This window comes from Musca vetustissima, unplaced genomic scaffold (assembly GCF_032173495.1).
Source record: "Musca vetustissima isolate MV318-11 ecotype Yass unplaced genomic scaffold, APGP_CSIRO_Mvet_v1 utg2072, whole genome shotgun sequence".
Lineage (NCBI taxonomy): Eukaryota > Metazoa > Arthropoda > Insecta > Diptera > Muscidae > Musca > Musca vetustissima.
In genome coordinates this window covers 713,031-735,726 of record NW_026886532.1, presented here as the reverse complement: position 1 = coordinate 735,726, position 22,696 = coordinate 713,031, and the positions used below count along the sequence as shown (strand labels likewise).

General features: G+C 35.7%; 1 protein-coding gene across 1 annotated transcript in view; it reads left to right on the top strand.

Moving 5' to 3' along the window:
- The window catches only part of LOC133334029 (nuclear pore complex protein Nup88-like), a 57,548-nt gene that overhangs the window by 5,582 nt on the left and 29,270 nt on the right, over nucleotides 1-22,696 (top strand). The window contains exon 2 of the mRNA XM_061542329.1: nucleotides 9,923-10,092. Coding sequence (XP_061398313.1) covers nucleotides 9,923-10,092 — 170 coding nt within the window. The remainder of the gene's footprint in view (nucleotides 1-9,922; nucleotides 10,093-22,696) is intronic.

The window sequence follows — 22,696 nt, the reverse complement described above, 5'->3', positions numbered from 1 at the left end:
TCCATTGCCCTGGAGAACTTCCAAATGCCTTTTATTTCTCAAACGGCCTTTCCGAATACCTTCTATTCCATTAAAAACCTTACAGAAGTCATTCTTTCACTCAGAAAGCATTTCCGAAGTTCTCTATTTCATATAAAATATTTCACAGGGCTTTTGATTTCCAGAAGATCTTCGATTGCCCTGGAGACATTCGAATAAATACCTTTCCGAACGCCTCCTATTCCCTTGAATACCTTACCGAAGACATTCTTTCACGCAGAAACCATTTTCGAAGTTCTTGTATTCCATATAAAATATTTCACAGGGCTATCGATTCTCCAGCATATCTTCTATTGCCCTGGAGAACTTCAAAACTTCTCTGAAAGATTTGTATTTTATCGAAAACCTTTCCGAAGGCTTCGATTCTTCAGAAGTCCCCTCCGAAGAAATTCTAGACTTTAATGAAGGCATTCTCTACTACGATAGACATTGTCGAAGGTCTTGTGGTATGCAGAAGACCATTCCGAATGTCCTCTAATACGGAAAAGATATTATCAAACGACTTCTATGACATGTAAGATGTAAGGAATGTTTTAATGCATTCCATTACACAGAATATCTTCCAGAGAGCGTCGATTTCACAGAGGACCTTTTTGCAGACATTATATTTCACAAAAGATATTTCAGAAGGCCTTAAATTCCACCGACCACCTTACTCAATACCTTCTTTTGTACAACAAGTCCTTCTGTTCCTCAAATAGAGATTTTCCGGAAGTTCGGCTTCCATAAAAAATATTCTCTTATACAAAATAACTTCCCGAATGGCTTCTTATTTCACAGAATACCTTACCGAAGGCATTCTCTTGTATAGAATGGCCTGACAAACCCTATACATGTTTCAAAAGTTCGTTTCGAACGACTTATATTCCAGAGAGAACCTTTCAAAAGGTTCAAATGGCATAGCTCAAGCTCAAAAGAGCCTTCTATTCCTCAAATGAGGTTCCGATTCCACCGAACGTCTTCTCCTTCCTTTATCCTTAGAATACCTTACCGAATACATTCTCTAGTATATAAGGCCTTTCAAATATCTTCCATTCCTCACAAAAATATTTCCGAACGACTTCTATGCCGTAAGAACCTTTTAAACGGTTAACTTCCCAAGGCCTATTGTTCTACTTTAGACATTTCCGAAGTCCTTTTTATCTACCGCAGACCTTACAGAATACATTCTCCTGCACAGCCTTTAGTTACTCAAATAGAGATTTTTTCGGAGGTTCCGATTCCACTGAAAGTCTTCTATTACACAAAATACCTTTCCGAATGGCTTATTTGTTTTTATAATACCTTACCGAAGGCATTCCCTTGTATAGAATGCCCTTGCGGATGCATTCTCTTAATCTCCTTGTCTCATAATTCGTTTCCGAATGCCCGATATTCCAAATAAAAATGTTCGGGAGGTAACGATTACACAAAAATATATTTTTGAATAGCTCATTTTTCTCCTTAGAATACATTACCGAATTTATTCTCTTCACACAGAAAATTCTTAAAACGATTTTCTGATCGGAAGGTGGTCTTCGGAAAGGTGTGGTATACCATAAAAGGCCTTTCCGAAGGTACTCCATGTCACAGTCCGAAATGTCCTTCTATAAATACGAAGTCCTCCTTTTTTCCAGAAGTGCTTACCAAATAAAAATGTTCGAGATGTTACGATTATACAAAAATACATTTTCGAATAGCTAATTTTTCTTCTTAGAATACCTTATCGATCTTATTCTCTTCACCCAGAAAATTCTCCAAAACGAACCAAACGATCTTCTGATCCGAAGGTGGTCTTCGGAAAGGTGTGGTATACCATAGAAGGCCTTTCCGAAGGTACTCCATGTCTCAATCCGAAATGTCCTTCTATAAATACGAAGTCCTCCTTTTTCTTCAGAAGTGCTTACCAAGGTCCTTCTTTTTATCCACAAGTGCTTACCGAACTCCATTTTCACATTAAATACCTTACTGGAGGCCATACATTTCACATTAACCCACTGTCTATTGTCATCAATGCCGACACGAAGATTCCGTATGTGCTAAAATTGAAAGGAGTAAAAATGTAATGTAAAATTTCCAAATGTGACATAAATGAGATTCTGTTGAAAATTTTATAGCCTATTTTTTTGGGGGGCTGTTTTTATATTTATTACTTCGGGGACCACGAAGTGTTAGGAGGATACAAGGATTCTTTTTTTGGTCGTATGCGTAAATAAATGGCCAAATAGCGACGTCTTATAATTTTCTTTTTTTTAATTGAACAACAAATGAGCATTTCACCTGGTAAAATTTTACCCTGCCTTAAAAGCCCCTTCCGCCGAAGATCTGGGTTTTAAATTAACAAATGTTGCTGCTGCCTGTCGTTGTTGTTGTTGTTGTAACATAATTATAATTTTACATTAACATTTTCTGGTTAATTGTTAAAAAGCCATAAACAGATACCATATTACAGCGGAATAGATGCCATTGAATGAAGGATGAGATGTGGTCGGGGTGGGTTCGACGAGGCGAGAGAATCATAGTTCAGGCTACAATAAAATATGATATGGCCAACTATGCATATGAGCTGAACTGAACTGACTGAAGATGCCACCAGTCTATTCTTTCCTGTGAAAAACGCACATCCTTTATCAGAACAGCCATTAAATTATCCTGGCATATGTGTAATGATCCTGATGGTGGATGCTCGTATGTGTATAGGTACATACGTGTAATGACTTTCTCTCCCATCTTTTATGCATAGAACGAGTTATTGTCAATAATAATGACTTTGGCAAATACAAAAAATGACGTGGGGTTTACGATTTCACCTGCTAATGAACACGCTCCGCAAATGACTTGTTAGTTATTCGGCAATTGAAATGGTTGTAACAAAATTTTATTATTTCACAATGTTCCGCAGAAGGGTTTTTATTACGATGGAACGATGAAACCAGAAAATGATTACACTATTAAATATATAATGGAAACTTAATGATTATTCCGAACTAAGGTACTCCAAAGGTGTTTTCTCTGCCATTGAATAAATGGACTTGGTCTACAGAATTTAATTTTTTTCTGTAAACAAAACTGAAGGCCTGATTTTTGTTTTTCCTAAGGAAAACCTTCAATTTTTTCTAAATTAATAGATTTGAGACGATTTTAATGGTCATATAGTGTAGCTAGAGAAACTTCGTGGTCGGTGACCCATAGTGAAATTTTCTGTAGAAGATTTCTTCCCTTTACACCTTGCCTCTCAAATGAGGGTATGGGGGAGATTTTGGCCTCTTTTGGGGGAAAACAATATTTGATTTAGTTTTTCAGTCTTTTTCTTAATATGTATACACAACTTCGAACCAATTTTTAATGTCTATATAGTGTACCTAGAGAAACTTCGTGGTCGGTGACCCATAGTGGAATTTTCTGTAGAATATTTCGTCCCTTTACTCATTCGCCCTCAAATGCGGGTTTGGGGGAGATTTTGGCATACTTTGGGGAAAAATCGGAAATTTTCTTCATAATTACATTTCTTTGTTAGATATCCAAATGTGATTCGAATTTTAAGGGCTATATAGTGTAGCTAGAGAAACTTCGTGGTAGGTGACCCATAGTGGAATTTTCTGTAGATTATTTCTTCCCTCAACACCTGGCGTCTACAATGATGGATTGTGGCAGATTTTGATGTAATTTGGGTAAAACAATGATTTGCCTCATTTTTTCAGTCCTTTCTAAATATACCCAACTTTGAACCGATTTTTAATTTCTATATAGCAGAGTTAGAGAAATTTCGTGGCCGGTGATCAATAATGAAATTTTGTGTAGAGCATTTCTTCCCTCTACACCTGTTTTCTAAAATGTAAGATTATGGGAGATTTTGGCATAATTTGGGGCAAAAATCAGAAATTGGCTTTATTTTTACATTTCTTTGTTAGATATCCAAATGTAACCCTATTTTTAATGTCTATATAGTGTAGCTAGGAGAACTTCGTGGTCGGTGACCCATAGTGGAATTTTCTGTAGAATATTTCTTCCCTATAGACCTCGCCTGTAAAATGTGGGATTGTGTCAGATTTTGCTGTAATTTGGGTAAAACAATGATTTGCCTCATTTTTTCAGTCCTTTCTAAATATACCCAACTTTGAACCGATTTTTAATTTCTATATAGCAGAGTTAGAGAAATTTCGTGGTCGGTGATCAATAATGAAATTTTGTGTAGAGCATTTCTTTCCTGTACATCTGTTCTCTAAAATGTGGGATTCTGTGGCAAAAATCAGAAATTGGCTTCATTTTTACATTTCTTTGTTAGATATCCAAATGTAACCCTATTTTTAATGGTTATATAGTGTAGCTAGGAGAACTTCGTGGTCGGTGACCCATAGTGGAATTTTCTGTAGAGCATTTCTTCCCTTTACACCAATCCTATACAATAAAGCAATGCGGGAGATTCTGCCAAAAATTGGGGAAAACCATGATTTGCTTAATTTATTCAGTACTTTTCTAAATATACCCAACTTCGAACCGATTTTTAATGGATATATACAATAGCTAAAAAAATGTGTTCTTTGAAGACCCATATTGGAATTTTCTGCAGACTATTTCTTCCCTTTACACCTTGCTATTAAAACGAGGGATTGTGCGAGAATTTGGTATAATTTGGGGTGAAACTTAAATTTTGTTTAATTTTTAAATTTCTTTGTAAGATATCCGAATGTGACCCGATTTTAATGGATATATAGTGCTAGCTAGAGAAACTTCGTGGTCGGTGACCCATAGTGGAATTTTCTGTAGAACATTTCTTCCCTTTCCACCAACCCTCTACAATTAAGTATAATGGGAATATTGGGCAGTCCTTACCGAACCCCTTATTTTGCTTAAAATGCCTTACCGAACCACTTCTTTCCTAGAAAAATATATATTTGGAGCTGTTCTAAGCTAAAAATTAATTTTTGTAGGGTAGAACGGCTTCGAAGAGGTTTATCATAAAGCGAAAAATTGTTACGCAAGTCTATTTTATCCTTCTGATGGCCTTCTATTCCCAAGAAGTGCTTACAGAACCCTTTAAATACCTTCTATTCAAAGCTGTTCTAAGTAGTAAGTGTTTTTTTATGGGATACAACAACATTGTAGAGGTTTATCAGAATAGGGAGAAGTGATCCGCTAGTCAACAAGAAGCTTCTGCATGTATTTTATTCCAAATAAGTACTTACTGAACCCCTTATTTTGCTTTAAATACCTTACCGAATTGCTTCTTTCCTAGAAAAAATGTTATTCGGAACTGTTCTAAGCTGAAAATTTGCTTAACAACTTCGTAGAAGTTCCGCAAGTCTATTTCATCTTACTGATGGTCTTCTATCGACAAGAAGTACTTACCGAGCGCCTTATTTTGCTTAAAATACCTTACCGAACCGCTTCTTTCATAGACAAATTGCTATTCGGAACTATTTTAATCTGAAAATGTATTTTTGTAGGTCAGAAAAGATTCGTAGATGTTTACCGTAAAAAGGAAAATTATTCCGCGAATCAACAAGGACCTTTTCCCTGTATTCTATTAACAAGAAGTCCTTACCGAACTCCTTATTTTGCTAGAAATACCTTACCGAACCGATTCTTTTTTTAGAAAACAATTATTTTCGAAGCTAAAAATTGGAAGAGATGTTAGGAGAGATTTTATTTGGAGCCAAGATTTTCACCTCCAGAGAACTACTTTATAGCTTCAAATATATATATTTTTTTAGAGATTGCTTATCTTGTTTAAATTTGAATAGTCAAAAATTCTTTGCTGTATCCTGACAACTCAGTACATACTCCGCTTCTATGTCCTCTACTAAAAAACTGTTTTTGTTATATATTATTGTAAATATTTTTCTATAATTAAAATACTTTCTCTTGTTGTTGTTGTGAACTCGTACAACAACAAGCAGGCGTCTTAATTACTCAAGATAAGCATGAAATAATGCCAAAGTCATGTAACCTTATCCTGAATATACATTTAACGCCTTGCTTATTGCTCTCGCTGCTGCTCCTGCTGCCACTGATGATGGTGGCTATGGTGCTTCTCCTCAAACTCTTGTGGGGGAATGAATGATCCCCATTCACATATCCTGCGTACCAAAGTAGTAGCGTTCACATAGAATTAATTATTATGCATAGAGGCACGAATCCGCCATATGAGCAGAGATACTTGGTTGACTTTTATGACAATTACTTAACTTGTAAAACATTGTCCTCGTCCTCCTTCAGAACGATATCAGTGTCCGTAGTATTTCAACAATAATGTGGCGAGTTTTCTTCATATCTAAGTTTTTTTCCTCCTCCTCCTCTTCTTCTTCGTTTTCTAAAGCAGACCACGATGCCGAAGTAGCAGAAGATTATTATAAATAATATTAAACTTTTGTTCGCATCTAATTATCAAGTCCTCCGCCACACAACATACTCACACATGTGTGTATTATTCAAAGGACTCTCCCTCCCCCTCTTCTCAGAAATTCCGCAACGAAACAATACATCGTTTGTAATTCTTTTACTCTTCGAAGTCATCATATCAGCAAAACATTTTTTTATGTCTTCTTAGACTTCTTGTTCATTACGAAATTTTTTATTTTATTCTCTTCTTTATCCGTTCATTTATTACGAAGTGTAAATCGTAATGTCCTTACGTGAAAGGACTTTTTTATTTGTGGACATTCTAAACAAATAAGATTGGCATCTTATGTGGAATATTTTTTCAGAAATACTTCGAGAAGAGGTTATTTGTCAATTGTTATCAGGGTCATATTTTTTTTATTACTCACACGTCCTCAGAATTGCCTAACAAAAAAATTTGGATATCATTTTTTAAACTACGAGGTTTGATTAGATCCTATTTAGAGCAAAGGGAGTAGGAAGGTTGTTTTCTCTGCGGAATAAAAATCTTTCCAGAAAACCTAAAGAAAGGTTCTACAAAATCTACTATACTCTTCGGATTACCGAAAGAAGATCGAAGAGGTCTAATCAGGGTGATAGAGGTCATTTGAGGTGCAGATAAACCACATTAGGCTTTCTGAGCAGAAGAAGACTTCTGCGGACAGATGAGACCTTCTGTTGCCTGAAAAAGGTATTCTATGGCCTTAACATACCTCCAATGGCCTTAACGTACCTCCAATGGCCTTAACAGATCTTCTATGGCCACAAAATGGTCGGAAGAAGAAGCCAAATGAACATCGAAGATACCTTATCGGCCATTAGAAATCATTTGGGGTGCACAAAATACTTTTATGTGGCTATGGCCTTCTATTTCCACTAGAAGGGAAGTAGGTCATTTGTGACCTTAAGAGATCTTCTATGGACAAAAGAGACATCATCTATGACCACAAAAAAATCTGCTGTGGCCAGAGGATGTGTTCTGTGGACAAAAAAGGACTTATGTTGCTTGAATAGGAAGCCTTCTGTGGCCAAAAGGGGTCCTCTGTGGCCCTATGAGGCCTTCTGTGCCTTTTGGAGAACTTCTATGGCCTCAAATAGATTTCTGTTACCGGCGAAGGCCTTTTATGAATATAAGACACTTTCTGGTGTCTGAAATAGAAGCCTTCTGCGGCCTAGAAATACCTTATATGGCCTCAAGAAGTCTTCTGTGGCCAGAGGATGTCTTCTATGAACCAAAGAGGCCTTCTGTTGTCTGGAAGGAGTCCTTCTGCGGCCTGAGGATGTCTTCTAGTGACCCTCTTCGTTCCTCTTATGTCTGTTCCCTTAATGGGAGGCTTTCTGTGCCCTTTAGAGAATTTCTATGGTCTCAAAAAGGCGTTAGTGACCAGAGAATGTCAGTCGTCTGCGGCTTTAGGAGACCTTTCATACGATACGAAGAGTTCTTCTGTTCCCAGAAGAGTTATTAAGTGGTCAGGATATGCCTTCGGTATGTGGATAGAACTCCTCTCTTGTGGACAAAAAAGGTCTTTTGTGACATCTTGAGAAACCTCTGGAACGTATTACAAAACTTTCAAAGGCTTGTTAATCAGAACAGAGACCTCTGGAAAGTCCTACATACCTCTGGAAAGTCTTACAGATTTCTCGAAGGTCTTACAGAACTTTGAAAGGACTGTAAGGCAAAAGGCTTCTAGAAGGTCTTCTGTCAAAAGAGGTCTTCTGTGGCATCGTAAAAATCTTTCCAGGGGTTTACATTCCTTTGGTGGGTATTACAAATCTCTAGAAGGTCTTACAAGCCTATGAAAGGCATGTACGTCATAAGAAGCCTTCTAATCTTTGGGAAGTTAATATCTTCTGTCACATCTTGAGTAGCTACTGAAGGCCTAACATGCCTATGGTATCTATTACAGGCCCTTAAAAGACAGAAGAGTCGTTCTAGAAGTACGAAGGGATATTCTGTGGATAGTAAACATTTCCTTGACCAGAAAAAGTCTTCCGTAACATCAGCGGAAGCATTGGAAGGTCTTACAGACCTATCAAAGTCCTGTAAGTCAAAAGAAGGGAAAAGGAATATTCTGTGGCTAAGAAAAGCTCTTATGTGACTAGAAAAGATCTTCTTTGGCATCTTGAAAATCATCTGGAAAGTCTTACATACCTCACAAATATCTGGAAGTCATCGGAAGGCCTGCAAGTCAAAAGAGAACTTTTAGAAGTCAAAGGGATATTCTGTGGATAGTAAAACTCTTCATTGGCCAGAAGAGGTCTTCTGTGATATCTTGAAAAGCTTCTGGAATGTATTACAGACCCCTTGAAGATATTACATAACCTTGAAGGCAATTATAGAGCTCAGGAAGTGGTTTTAAGGTACATGGAGGTTCGTACAGGTGTTTTATGAAATAAGTGATCTCTACATCCATAGAAGGGCTTCCAAAAGCACTTCTTTGAAAATAACATGGGTCTAAAATGTTTCATAGAGCTCTGCTATAGAATAGAAAAGCTGCGGATGTGTCCTTCATGGAATAGAACAGCTGCGTAGAGGTGTTTTATGTAACAAAACAGCTTTGTAGAGGTTTTAATGGATTAGGAGCCTCTACAGCTTTAGAAGAGCTTCAGTAAGCACTGCTATGGTAATGACTTGAGTCTAAAATATTTCGTAGAGATCTTATAGATCTTTAATAAAAACGTTCAGAGAACTCCTCTACGGAATATATGAACTTCGTAGAGGTGTATTATGTAACAGAACCGCTTAGTAGAGGTGTATATGAAGCCTTCGCATCTATGAAAGGGCTTACAAAGATTCATAGAGCTCTGCTATAAAATATAAATTCTTCGCAGATCCCTTCAATGGAATAAATTAGCTTCGTAGAGATGTTTTATGGATTAGTATAGAAGTATATGAGTGCTTCGCACCTATTAAAGTGCTTCCATAAGTCCTTCTTTGGTAATGACGTGAGTCTCAAGTGTTTCATAGAGTTCTGCTATAGAATAGAAAAGTTTCGCATGTAACTTCTAGTAAATATATGAACTTCGTAGACGTATTTTATCGATTAGGAGGCCCCTACAGCTATAGAAAAGATTCGGAAATATGAAGCCTTTACATCTATAAAAATGAGTCCGTAAGTACTTCTTTGGTAATAACTTGAGTCATAAATATTTCGTAGAGATCTTATGCTGAATAAAACGGTTCAGGAATTTCCTTTATGGAATATATGAATTTCGTAGAGGTGTTTTATATGGATTACGAGGTATTTACATCTATGAAAGGGCTTCCATAAGTACTTCCTTGGTAATGAGTTGAATCTCAAATGTTTCTTAGAGCTTATCTATAAAATAGAAAAGTTTCGCTAGTGCCTTCTTTGAAATATATGAACTTCGTAAATGTGTTTTATGTAATTCAACAGCTACGTTGAGGAGTTCTATGGATTGTGAGAGCTTCGTAGAAGTCCAACATAAAATATGAAGAAATTGACACAGATTTTTTTCTTTTGACTGATTTTTATTTACTTTTTTATATTTTATTTTTCAGACCCTCGTCCCCTCAATACCCTTCAGCTTTGAAGTGGAACGTGTAGTAGCCTCAATTGAAGGCTCGCTCTTGGCTCTGGCCGGGCCCAAGGGTATTTGTATTATGGAAATGCCCAGACGTTGGGGTGCTAATGGTCAATTTATGGATGGTAAATCACGTATCACCTGCCGGTAAGTGTCATTCCAAGTTTAGCGATTTTTTAAAGTAAATTTTCTAGAGAAGTCAAAGGCGAACCGGCGTGGATTTTTAAAGTAAATTTTTTGGAGAATTTAAAAGCTCTCTGATTCCGCAAAATCAAATTGTCATTAAAAAGTTGTTATTTGGTGTCATCGTGCGCCAAACATTATTTCAGACTTAGTGTATTAAATTATAGTAGCTTATGGATGGCAGTATAAAAATGATAAACTGCATAATATTTTGTCCTGGGCGTCATATTTCGTTTTTTGGAAAGCAAATGCAAGGACAATAAGCAGAAGTGAAACGAAGAGGAAAACAACTACCAAAAAGTTTTTCTTGAAAAGACATTATTATAATTTTGTTCGGAAGACAACCTGCTGCCCATGCTCTAGGTGAAATGATGGTAACAGGTTATATTAAATGCTAAATGCATTTGTCCTTTTTTTAGCGAACTTCTTTTTTCGGCAAGAAGTTCGAAGAAGCCAGTTCAGCCGAATGTGGAGGAGGAGGAGGCAATTTTTATGCCGATGTTAGCACATCTGTTTTTTATTACATTTAATTTGCCATTAATAAAGCATTTCGTCGTTGTTCGGTAAAAAATCTGCTAGGTATTTGAGGGTGGGGCAGGCCGAACGGCATTGAGGTAGTTAGCTAATTTCCCTAAGCTTATTATTATTATTATTTGTGTTAGTCACCTTTGGTTTATGGCCTAAATGGAGAAAACGAAAATTCAGTGAGATAAAACTTCAATTAAACACCAATACTTCGTCTACTTGAACTTCATTTCGATTACGACGACGACGAAGAAGAGGAGCAGGAGGCGGGGGAATATTGTATGGAGTAGAGAGCCCAGCTACATTCCGCCGTTATGGCCATTAATTATGTATGAAATGCAAATATTGTTTGGGAATTAACACAGAATTTGTGGTTGGGATATCATAAATATGGAAGTCTCTGGTGCAGGTCAGGGGGTTGTTTATGGTGTTTTGGCTCAGCCTTCTAATAATGAATCAATGATATTGACAGTTTTATGACGGTCTTATCTTTTGGCAAGAACTTTGAAAAAAATAAATGTGGGAAGATAGCCAAATGTCTTTATTCGGAGTTATTAATAAAAAAAATATGAATATAAGGCCTTAGCATCTATAAGCACTTCTTTGGTAATGAGTTGGGTCTAAAATGTTTCCTAGAGCTCTTCAATCGAAAAGAACAGCTACGTATGTGTCTTCTATTGCATAGAAGCCACGTATGTGTCTTCTATGCAAAAGAACCCCTTTCGTCGGGATGTTTTATAAAATAAGAGTCCTCAGCATCTATTGAAGGGCTTCGGTAATCACTTCTTTGGTAATGTCTTAAGTCTAAAATCTTTCACAGAACTCTCCAATCGAATATAAAAAGCTTCGTATGTGCCTACTATGGAATAGAACAGCTTCATAGAGGTTATTATGCTTCGTCCGGATGTTTTATGAAATATAAGGCCACAGAATTTATATAATGGGTTCGGTAATCACTTCTTTGGTAATGACTTGTGTCTCAAATTTTTCATAGAGCTCTCCAATTAAATAGAAAAAACTTCGTATGTGTCTTCTATAGAATAGAAATGCTTCGTACAGGTTTTTATGCAATATAACCGCTTCGTCGGGTTGTTTGATGAAATAAGAGGCCTCAGCATCTATAGAAGAGCTTCAATAAGCACTTCTTTGGTAATGAGTTGGGTCCAAAATGTTTCGTAGAGCTCTCCAATCGAATAGAGAAGCTTCGCATGTATCATATGAACTTCGTAGAAGTGTTTTATGGCATAGGAGGCCACTGCATCTAAGAAGTGGACTTCGGTAAGCAAGGGTAATGACTTGAGTCTGAAGTGTTACCTATAAGATAGGTGCCTACTAAGGAATATATGGGGCCTCTTATGGAATATGGGGCTCTGTGAAATATAAGATGCTCTCGGAGGTCTTCAATAGGATTCTAAAGATTCTTAAAAATTTCCTTCACAATTGAAGAGGTTCAACAAAGTTCTCCATAGAGTATAAGAGCCTTCTCAGACCTTCGACGGTTGTCTTCGGTTGTATAAAAAATTATAGGTAACCACCGGATGCGTCTCCTTCAAAATCGGAAACCTCTGAAGGAGTAATTTATAGAATATAAGAACTCTGGAAAGGTCTCCCATAAGATATAAGATCTCAGATTCCTTATTCTACTGAATATAATCGTGCGGATGGCTCTTTTTAAAAATAATATCTGTGGAGGTCTATCGAGGTCCCTCTGGAGGTCATCGGATGTTTTCTGTATATATGGAAAAATATATGTGACCTTTGGAAGAGACTTCTTTAGAATATAAGACCTCAGGATGCGATTTCAATTAAAAACAAAACTGGAAATGGATAGGATAGCTTCGTATGGACCTCTTATAGAATAAAGAAAATCTAGACGGGTCTTCTATAGACTGGAAGGTCGTTGGATGAGTATTCTATTCTTTTGAACCAATTCTGGAAATTTATCGACTTCGGTTCTATAAAAACTTATAAGTGACCTTCGGATGGGTCTCTTTCAGAAGAGGAGGCATTTGGAGGAGTACTTTATGAAATATAAGACCTCTAGAAGGTTCACCCATAAGATAGAAGATCTCAGAATGCACCTTCTAGAATAAAGAAAATCTAGACGGATCTTCTATAGACTGGAAGGTCGTTGGATGAGTATTCTATTCTTTTGAACCACTTCTGGAAATTTATCGAAGGTCCTTTAGGACGACTTCGGTTCTATAAAAACATATAAGTGACCTTCGGATGGGTCTCTTTCAGAAGAGGAGGCATTTGGATGAGTACTTTATTAAGACCTCTAGAAGGGTCACCCATAAGATAGAAGATCTCAGAATGCACCTTCTACTAAATATAACCGGGCGGATGGGTCTCCCATATAAAATAACACCTATAGAAATATATCGAGGGTCATCTAGGGGTCTATCGAAGACCTTCGGATGGGTCTCCTTCAGAAGAGTTTGCCTCTGTATGAGTATTTTTTTGAATTTAAGACTTCAGGAAGAGACTTCTACTAAATATAAACCTGCAGTTCGATACCCCATAGCATATGATAACGTGAAAGGGACCTCCTTCAGATTCGAATGGATCTTCTTCTTCAATTTACACCCCTCTGAAGCATCTTCTTCTAAATATAACCGTGCGGATGAGTCTCCTATAGAAAATAACACTTGTAGAAGTCGATCTAGGGCCCTCTGGAGGTCTATCGAAAACCACCGGAGGTGTCTCCTTCAGAATCGGAAACCTCTGTAGGAGTATTTTATTGAATTTAAGACCTCAGGAAGATACTTCTACTAAATATAAACATGCAGATCGATACCCCTTAGCATATGAGACATTCGAATGGACCTCTTATAGAATAGAATGGATCTTCCTCAAAAGTGAACTTCTAAATATTAAAATACCTATTTAAATACTAAATAAATTTGCTTTAATACTCCTCGGTCTATCTCTCTCGGTGCTCCTCATTCAATAGCTTCTCTCTCACTCTCCTCACTTCTATGTTTATCGAAGTTGCAAATTTGTTTCTATGACTTTTTTTGAAAATTCCCTTCCTGTCGCCATTCTATTGCCTCACAAAACCCGAGGTATCGGTGAAAAAAAAAACCCCACGAAAAACTCAAGCAGTGATGACAGTAACGGACTTCCTTTTGTCGCATTAAAAAGCCTTTTTGGAATTTCTTTCATTACCGTCAACGGCGATGACGACGACAACGAAACGAAAATCTTTGATTCCTTTTAATGAATGCCAACTGGCGAAACGGACTCGAACTGCAAATTGCCAAACCATAGACAATCAGCCATAACTGCAAAAAAGAGGGAAAGGAAACCAAGTCGACGATGAGCGGAGATCCCCCGCACATTTTTACAATTCACGACAGCTTCACAACAACAAAAAAGTTTCAAGTGCTTTTCGAAAAATTTTGTTAAGCCAAAGAAAAGCTGTAGCAACAACAACAGCTACAAATCGCCAGAGAATGTCAAAAATTTTGGTGCGAGGCATTGCAGGGCGAAATATTTAACTCTTTTTTATTATCATTATTGTTATTGAGGAACGAACGAACGAATGAATGAACGAACAACAATTGCATTTTTGTGTTTGAAGAAGAATACAAATGCTGACGATGATGATGCTGCTGCTGGTGCTGATGAGCAGACTGTGTGGAGGTTGGCCTCCGGACCACCACCACCACCAACTATTCTGGTATGTCATTTTGTAGTTCATTTTGTTAATGCAGCGGAATAATAATAGCATTTTTCGATTGCTCTCTTTTTTAGGAATGGCAAATCAGGACTATGTATGGCGGAGGAGATTTGTCTAAGTGTGATAGCTGTGGCGGAGGTGGCATCAGGTTACATAGCATCGTGACTGTACTGGTTTTGGCAAATTACAATAGCAATTGTCAAGACTAATTTTGCTGAAAAAGAAATACTGATGAGGAAAGTGAGGAAGGATAGGATGCTTTCAGTTTTGCCCAATATTTCCCACAAGACTTCATTTTCGAGGGCTGGAGTCAAAGGAAAAAATATTCTCCGTAACATTTCACTACAGGTCATCGATCAAGAGATTTTTCTAGCTATACTATATACCACTTAAAAATTAGCTTAGATTTCGGGATATGAATATGAAATTATTTCCATATTAATTTTTTGGTCTTTCTTTCAATTTTGGCCAATATTTCCCATAAAACATCATTTCTGAGGGTTGGAGTCAATGGAAAATTTATTCTCCAGAAAATTCCCCTACAGGTCATCGAACACAAGATTTCTCTAGCTATACAATATACCCCTTAAAAATTAGCTTAGATTTCGGAATATAAAAAATAAATTATTTTTTATATTTATTTCAGACCTTCTTTCAATTTCAAGCAATATTTCCCCCAAACCTTCAGTTTTGAGGGTTGCGGTCAATGGGAAAATTATTCTCCATAAAATTTCACTATGGGTCATCGACTAAGAGATTTCTCTAGCAATATTGTATACCTCTCAAAAATTAGCTTACTTTTCGGAATAAAAACCCGGATTTTATTTTTTATATTTATTTCTGACTTTCTGCAATTTTTTGTCAATATTTCCCACAAGACTTCATTTTTGAGGGTTGGGGTCAATGAAAAATTATTTTCCATAAAATTTCACCATAGGTCATCGACCAAGAAATTTATATAACTATACTATATACCCCTTAAAAATCGCCTTACATTTCGGAATATAGATAAAAATATTATTTCCTTATTAATTTCCGACCTTTCTTTCAATTTGACCCAATATTTCCCACAATTCTTGGGAGTTGGAGTCAAGGGGAAAATTATTCTCCACAAAATTTCATAATAGGTCACCGACCAAGAGATTTCTCTAGCTGTACTATATACCCCTTAAAAATTAGCTTCGATTTCAGAATATAAATAATAAATTAGTTTGTATATTTATTTCTGGCCTTTATTCAATTTCAAGCAATATTTCCCCCAAACCTTCAGTTTTGAGGGTTGCGGTCAATAGGAGAATTATTCTCCATAAAATTTCACTATAGGTCACCGACCAGGAGATTTCTCTAGCTATACAATATATCATTAAAAAATCACTATCAATTTTAATATGTACATAAAGAGTAGTTTATTTTATTTGCCAAACTGTTACCATAATTTTATGGTTACATATTATATATACCGATTTCTTGTGTTCGGTGACTTATAGTGAAATTTAGTGGAGAATATATTGCCCCTTTAAGTGACCCCTCTATAATGAAGTATTGATGTTCAAATTAGTCTCAGTTCAAAAACATACAAAATTAACAAAATAAAATATGTCGAAAAACTTCTCCGAAGGTTTTTTGTTTGAGCAGGTCCTCCATAGGTCTGAAGATGTTTCAAAAAATTCCCCTTCTTATCTCAGTGGATACATTATAAGCCCAGTTAAATATTTGCTGACCTGTCTCTTCCTCTGTCTGTCCTGCCCTAAACATCCCCGCAAAGACAATCTCCACCAAACTTTCCCACGTTCCACGTTACTGTTATTTCCTGTCCCCTCCCCCTTTGGCGCAAAACTTTATGATTTTTGTCATTTTATGGCATTTTTTTCTTTTTCGATTTGCATAGCATAACAATTAATGTTGTAACCTCACAACTAACTATTCGAAATCAAGTCAAGGATTATAATTTCAACCCCTTCACTTCCTACCCCATCCTGTCATGTTGTTTTTGTTATCTTGTAATATCTATAAAGCGAAATTGTGTTTTCATATTCTTTAAGTGTTATTTAATTATATTTACTTGGTATTTCGAAATGAACGGAACAGAACGAACGACAGAAAAGAATAGCCGGCCGCATCACGAAGCTGTCATTTTTGCACCTTTCAGCCTCATTAATTTCTTTGATAGGTTTGGTGGCGTTTTGAATACCTTCAACATTGTCATCACGCGAAAATGTTGTGTCTTGTTGATTTAGGTTTGGTTGGATTTGTGTTTTGTTGTTGCTGTTTATTCGTTCGTCGTTCGTTATGAAAAATTATGATAATTTAAAGTAAACAGTAATAATAAAAAAAGGTTGTAAGGCGTTGAGAGAAGAGAAGTAGATGGGAGGGGTAGAAGAGAATATTTGCAATGTAATTCCCTAATTGTTTTTAAAATTTTATGGTTATATATTATATATAGAAATTTCTTGTGGTCGGTGATTTATAGTGAAATTTTGTGGAGAATGTTTTGTCACTTCGCGTGACCCCTCTAAAATGAAGTCTTGAGGGTAAAATTGGCCTCAGTTCAAAATTGTTCCATGTTGTCCACATAAAATATTGTTACAATTTAATTTCAAAATTGTTTCCATAATTTTATGGATATATATTATAAATGTCGATTTCTTTTGGTCGGTGACTTATAGTGAAATATAGTCGAGAATATTTTGTGCCTTCACTTCACCCTTCTAAATTGAAGCCTTGAGGCTAAAACTGACCTCGGTTAAAAATCCGACAAAAATTTTCATATAAAATATTGATTTAATTTTATTATCAAATTAATACCATAATTTTATTGATATATATTATATATACCGATTTCTTCTGGTCGGTGACTTATAGTAAAATTTAGTGGAGAGTATTTTGCTCCTTTATATCAACCCTCTAAAATGAGGTTTTCAGGGTGAAATTGGCCTCAGTTCAAAATTGTCCAATGTTGACCAAATAAATTATTGCTATAATTTTATTCTCAAATTGTAACCTTATTTTTATGGTTATATATTACATATACCGATTTCTTGTGGTCGGGGACTCGTATTGAAATTTAGTGTAGAATATTTTGTGCCTTTACTTTACCCCTCTAAAAAGAAGTCTTGAGCGAATATTTGGCCTCAGCTCAAAAATGTTGAATTTTGACCAAGTAAAATAATGTTTTAATTTAATTCGCAAATTGTTCCCATAATTTTATGGTTATATTTTATAGATACCGATTTCTTGTGTTCCGTGACATATAGTGAAATTTAGTGGAGAGTATTTTGCTCCTTCATATCAACCCTCTAAAATGAGGCACTCTGGGTAAAATTGGTCTCAGTTTGAAAAAAAAGTCCAATGTCGACGAAAGGAAATATTCCTATAATTTTATTCTCAAATTGTAACCTTAATTATATGGTTATATTCTATAGATACCGATTTCTTGTGGTCGGTGACATATAGTGAAATTTAGCGTAGAATATTTTGTTCCTATATATCAACCCTCTAAGATGAAGTCCTGAGGCTAAAATTGGAATCTGTTGAAAAATTTACAAAGTTAACCAAATATGAAATATTTTCAATGCAATATCCAAATTGTTTTCATAATTTTATGGTGATATATTATATATACCGATTTCTTGTGTTCCGTGACTTACAGTGAAATTTAGTGTGGAATATGTTGTCCCTTTACTGCAACACCCTAAAATGAGGTTCTCTGGGTAAAGTTGGCTTCAGTTAAAAATCGAACAAAAATGATCATATAAAATAATAATATAACTTAATTCCAAAATTGTTACCATAATTTTATGATTATTTATTATATACACCGATTTCTTGTGGTCGGTGACCTATAGTGAAATTTAGCGGAGAATATTTTGTGCCTTTACTACAACCCTATAAAATTATGTTCTGAAAGTAAAATTGGGCTCAGTTCAAAATCGGACAAAAAATTGCATATAAAATATTGATTTACTTTTATTGTCAAATTATTACCATAATTTTATTGATATATATTATATATACCGATTTCTTGTGGTTGGTGACCTGTATTTAGTGCAGAATATTTGACCTAAATTTAGTGTAGAATATTTTGTGCCTTTACTGCAACCCTATAAAATTAAGTACTGAAGGTAAAAATGGCCTCAGTTCAAAATCGGATAAAAAATCGCATATAAAATATTGATTTAATTTTATTGTCAAATTATTACCATAATTTGATTGATATATATTATATATACCGATTTCTTGTGGTCGAAGACTTATAGTGAAATTTAGTGGAGAGTATTTTTCTCCTGTATATCAACTCTCTAAAATGAGGTTCTCAGGGTTAAATAGACCTCTGCTCAAAAATGTTCAATTTTGACCAAATCAAATATTGCTTTTATTTAATTCCCAAATTGTTTTCATAAATTTATGGTTATATTTTATAGATACCGATTTCTTGTGTTCCGTGACTTATAGTGAAATTAAGTGGAGAATATTTTGTCCATTTACTACAACCCCCTAAAATGAGGTTCTCAGGGTAAAATTGGCCTCAGTTCAAAAATGTCTAATGTTGACCAAATAAAATATATCAATAATTTATATCTCAAATTGTTTCCACAATTTTATGGTTAAATATTTTAGATACCGATTTCTTGTGTTCGGTGACTTATAGTGAAATTTAGTGTAGAATATTTTTTCCCTTTACTGCAACACCCCAAAATGAGATTCTCAGGGTAAAATTTACCTCAATTCAAAAATGTTCAATTTTGACCAATTAAAATTTTACTATAATTTCATTCTCAAATTGTAACCTTAATTTTATGGTTATATATAATATATATCGATTTCTTGTGTTAGGGGACATATAGTGAAATTTAGTGGGGAATGTGTTTTCCCTTTACATCACCCCTCTAAAATGAAGTCTTGGGCGTAAATTTGAGCACTTTTTAAATATTCCTATTTGATTCTCATAAAATCTTCTTTTCAGTGGAATATTTTTCTGTATATCATTAATCTAATCTTTTGTACCTCCGCCCCGTTTCAATCCTGAAAATTAACAATAAGCATTTGATAGCCTCTATTATTTTCCATGGACAATTGCGAGTAGGCAAAATAAAACGTGTCCTAATCTAAATATTAATGAAATCAGCATTCTGACGAATTTGTGACAGTCAGCCATCGTCATCGTTATTATCAACTTATCTGTAAAAATAGGATAATAAAAAATATGACTACCTACCAATCCGGTTAGTAGTTTCTAACTCTTTCTCCCATCCCTTGCAAGGATAATCAGTTGAAAATCAAATCAACTAAAGGTGTCAACGGAAATTTTGTCGATTCAGCGGTACAGCCTATCATTGCAATAAAGGCATGTCTATAGCGAAACAGCCCTGCATCCTGGCCCGAATGGAGGTGAGCCACCACCACCACGTTCATTTTATGTTCGCCAGTTGAATATTTATGGTCACACTTCTTAATTCACCCGCCGCGGTTTATTATTTTCATAATATTCAAATTTCTTTTTCGTTATTTTAGTTTCGTGGCATTCAAGGTGGGTGGTGGTTGGGGGGTTTCTTGTTGTTGGCCATAATAAATGAAAATATTTTTTTTATGGTTATTTGAAAATATCATTCGAAGACATTGTTGTCAGCTTCTTTATCCATTCTATCCGTTGGATTTCCAGTGAGGCATTTTCGGAAAGTGCGAGGCAACTCCACCTGTCACTGCTGTTCGCTGTTGGATTTTTCCAAATGGTTTTTGATATTTTTAAAATATTCAAATTTTTTAACGAAGTTGCAATTTCATAAGCAGTTTTTGATTATGACATCCACCCAGCCAGCACACCGGATTCACCTCCTTCAGCCAGCCAACCAGCAGCCATCATCTTCGTCGTCATCATAATCCAAAACCATGACGCCCATAGTCAGCCATTTTGCCGTTCGCCGTTTGTTCGTTCGCTGATATCAGGTAATTTCATTTTTTTGACATTACAATAACTGTCAAATGACTTCGATTAGCATAGTAATGTTGACATTTTCCTCTCGCGATGTTGGATTTTTTTCTCTTTCATTCATTTTGCTTAAAATTGCTTCATCTAATCCGACCAGTAAGGCGCGGACTACTACCTGGCAGTACGTAGATGGTAATTCGAAATACGTTTTCCTTTTGCGTATGCCAGCAAAATGATGCCGGTTGTCAATTCGACACGAGGCTTGTAGTTCATAATTATGATTGTTGTTAAGTATATTTTCAAAATTTATACATAAAATTTTGAAAAAAATTTGATGTACTTTTAATGGGTTAATTTAAGGAAATTAGTCTAAGGAATTATTTCCACATTTATTTGAGATTTTTTCCGGGCGGTAAATGGTAAACGGAAATAAAATTTTGTATCCAGATTTTTTTTTCTATAGAAAAAGGGTCCTCATGGTCCTGAGGATTTTTTTCCAATAGAAAAAAGTGTCCTCAGGGACCTGAGGATTTTTTTTCTATAGAAAAAAAGTGTCCTCAGGGACCTGAGGATTTTTTTCTATAGAAAAAAATTACCTCAGGGACCTGAACATTTTTTTTTTTTATAGGAAAAAGTGTCCTCTGTGACCTGAGGAATTTTTTTCTATAGAAAAAAAGTGTTCCCAATGACCTGAGGATTTTTTTTGTCTATAGAAAAAAAGTGTCCTCAGGGACCTGAGGATTTTTTTTCTATAGAAAAAAAGTGTCCTCAGGGACCTGAGGATTTTTTTTCTATAGAAAAAAAGTGTCCTCAGGGACCTGAGGATTTTTTTCTATAGAAAAAAATTACCTCAGGGACCTGAACATTTTTTTTCTATAGAAAAAAGTGTCCTCAGGGACCTGAGGAATTTTTTTCTATAGAAAAAAGTGTCCTCAGGGACCTGAGGAATTTTTTTCTATAGAAAAAAGTGTCCTCAGGGACCTGAGGAATTTTTTTCTATAGAAAAAAAGTGTCCTCAAACATGTAACTGAGGTCTGATGAATTTTTTTCTATAGAAAAAAGTGTCCTCAGGGACCTGAGGAATTTTTTTCTATAGAAAAAAGTGTTTTTTTCCTCAGGGACCTGAGGAATTTTTTTCTATAGAAAAAAGTGTCCTCAGGGACCTGAGGAATTTTTTTCTATAGAAAAAAAGTGTCCTCAGGGACCTGAGGAATTTTTTTCTATAGAAAAAAGTGTCCTCAGGGACCTGAGGAATTTTTTCTATAGAAAAAAGTGTCCTCAGGGACCTGAGGAATTTTTTTCTATAGAAAAAAGTGTCCTCAGGGACCTGAGGAATTTTTTTCTATAGCAAAAAAGTGTCCTCAGGGACCTGAGGAATTTTTTTCTATAGAAAAAAGTGTCCTCAGGGACCTGAGGAATTTTTTTCTATAGAAAAAAGTGTCCTCAGGGACCTGAGGAATTTTTTTCTATAGAAAAAAGTGTCCTCAGGGACCTGAGAAATTTTTTTCTATAGCAAAAAGTGTCCTCAGGGACCTGAGGAATTTTTTTCTATAGAAAAAAGTGTCCTCAGAGACCTGAGGAATTTGTTTTTTCTACAGAAAAAAGTATCCTCAGGACCTGAAGAATTTTTTTCTATAGCAAAAAAGTGTCCTCAGGGACCTGAGGAATTTTTTTCTTTAGAAAAAAGTGTTCTCGGGGTTTAATTGGATTTTTTGAAAACATTTTAAGAAATTTTTGTCTGTATTTTTTATTTTTTAGCAACCTCTAACTTCCCATTATTTTTCTACCTGACAAAACTTGCAAGTATCTCTCTTCGAGTATGACAACATTATTTGCCATTTGTAATGCCATAATTCTGCCCATTAGATTCTCAACTCTACACGCAATTAAACACAAATGACGTTGGCCTTGTTTATCCTTTAAGCGCGATGGTAGGACAGCAACTTCATCTTGGAGCCACATTTAGGCTCTATAAATCCGCCATTTGACTTGGAAATAATATTGCAAATACAAATAATACCTGGCGACCGATGATGCCATGCCGAAAACTTTGTCCTCGCTCGCGTTCTCCCTCACGCTGGCCGAACTTTGAGCGTGCGTTACAACGGAAACATTGCCAAAAATAATGTGTTTGAGCCAGAAATTTGTCGCTTGGCTCGTTCTATTCGCTCGCATCCGTTTCCATATTTCCTCCATCTTTTTTGGACTCTGGGCCGGGGTGGTGGAATTTTTCCAAACACAAAAAATTTATTACTCACAAAATATCACCTGTGCGTCGGTACTTATTTAGCGTTCGCAACAAATTTTGTCGTTGTAAATTTTAATATTTTGTTGTAGTTGTTGTTGTTGCTGCTGCTGAAAACTAAAGTTTCTGCGGATGTATGGCTGTTGAGCTTGTTTCTGTTCTGTTATTGGCGCAGTGTTGCGTTACC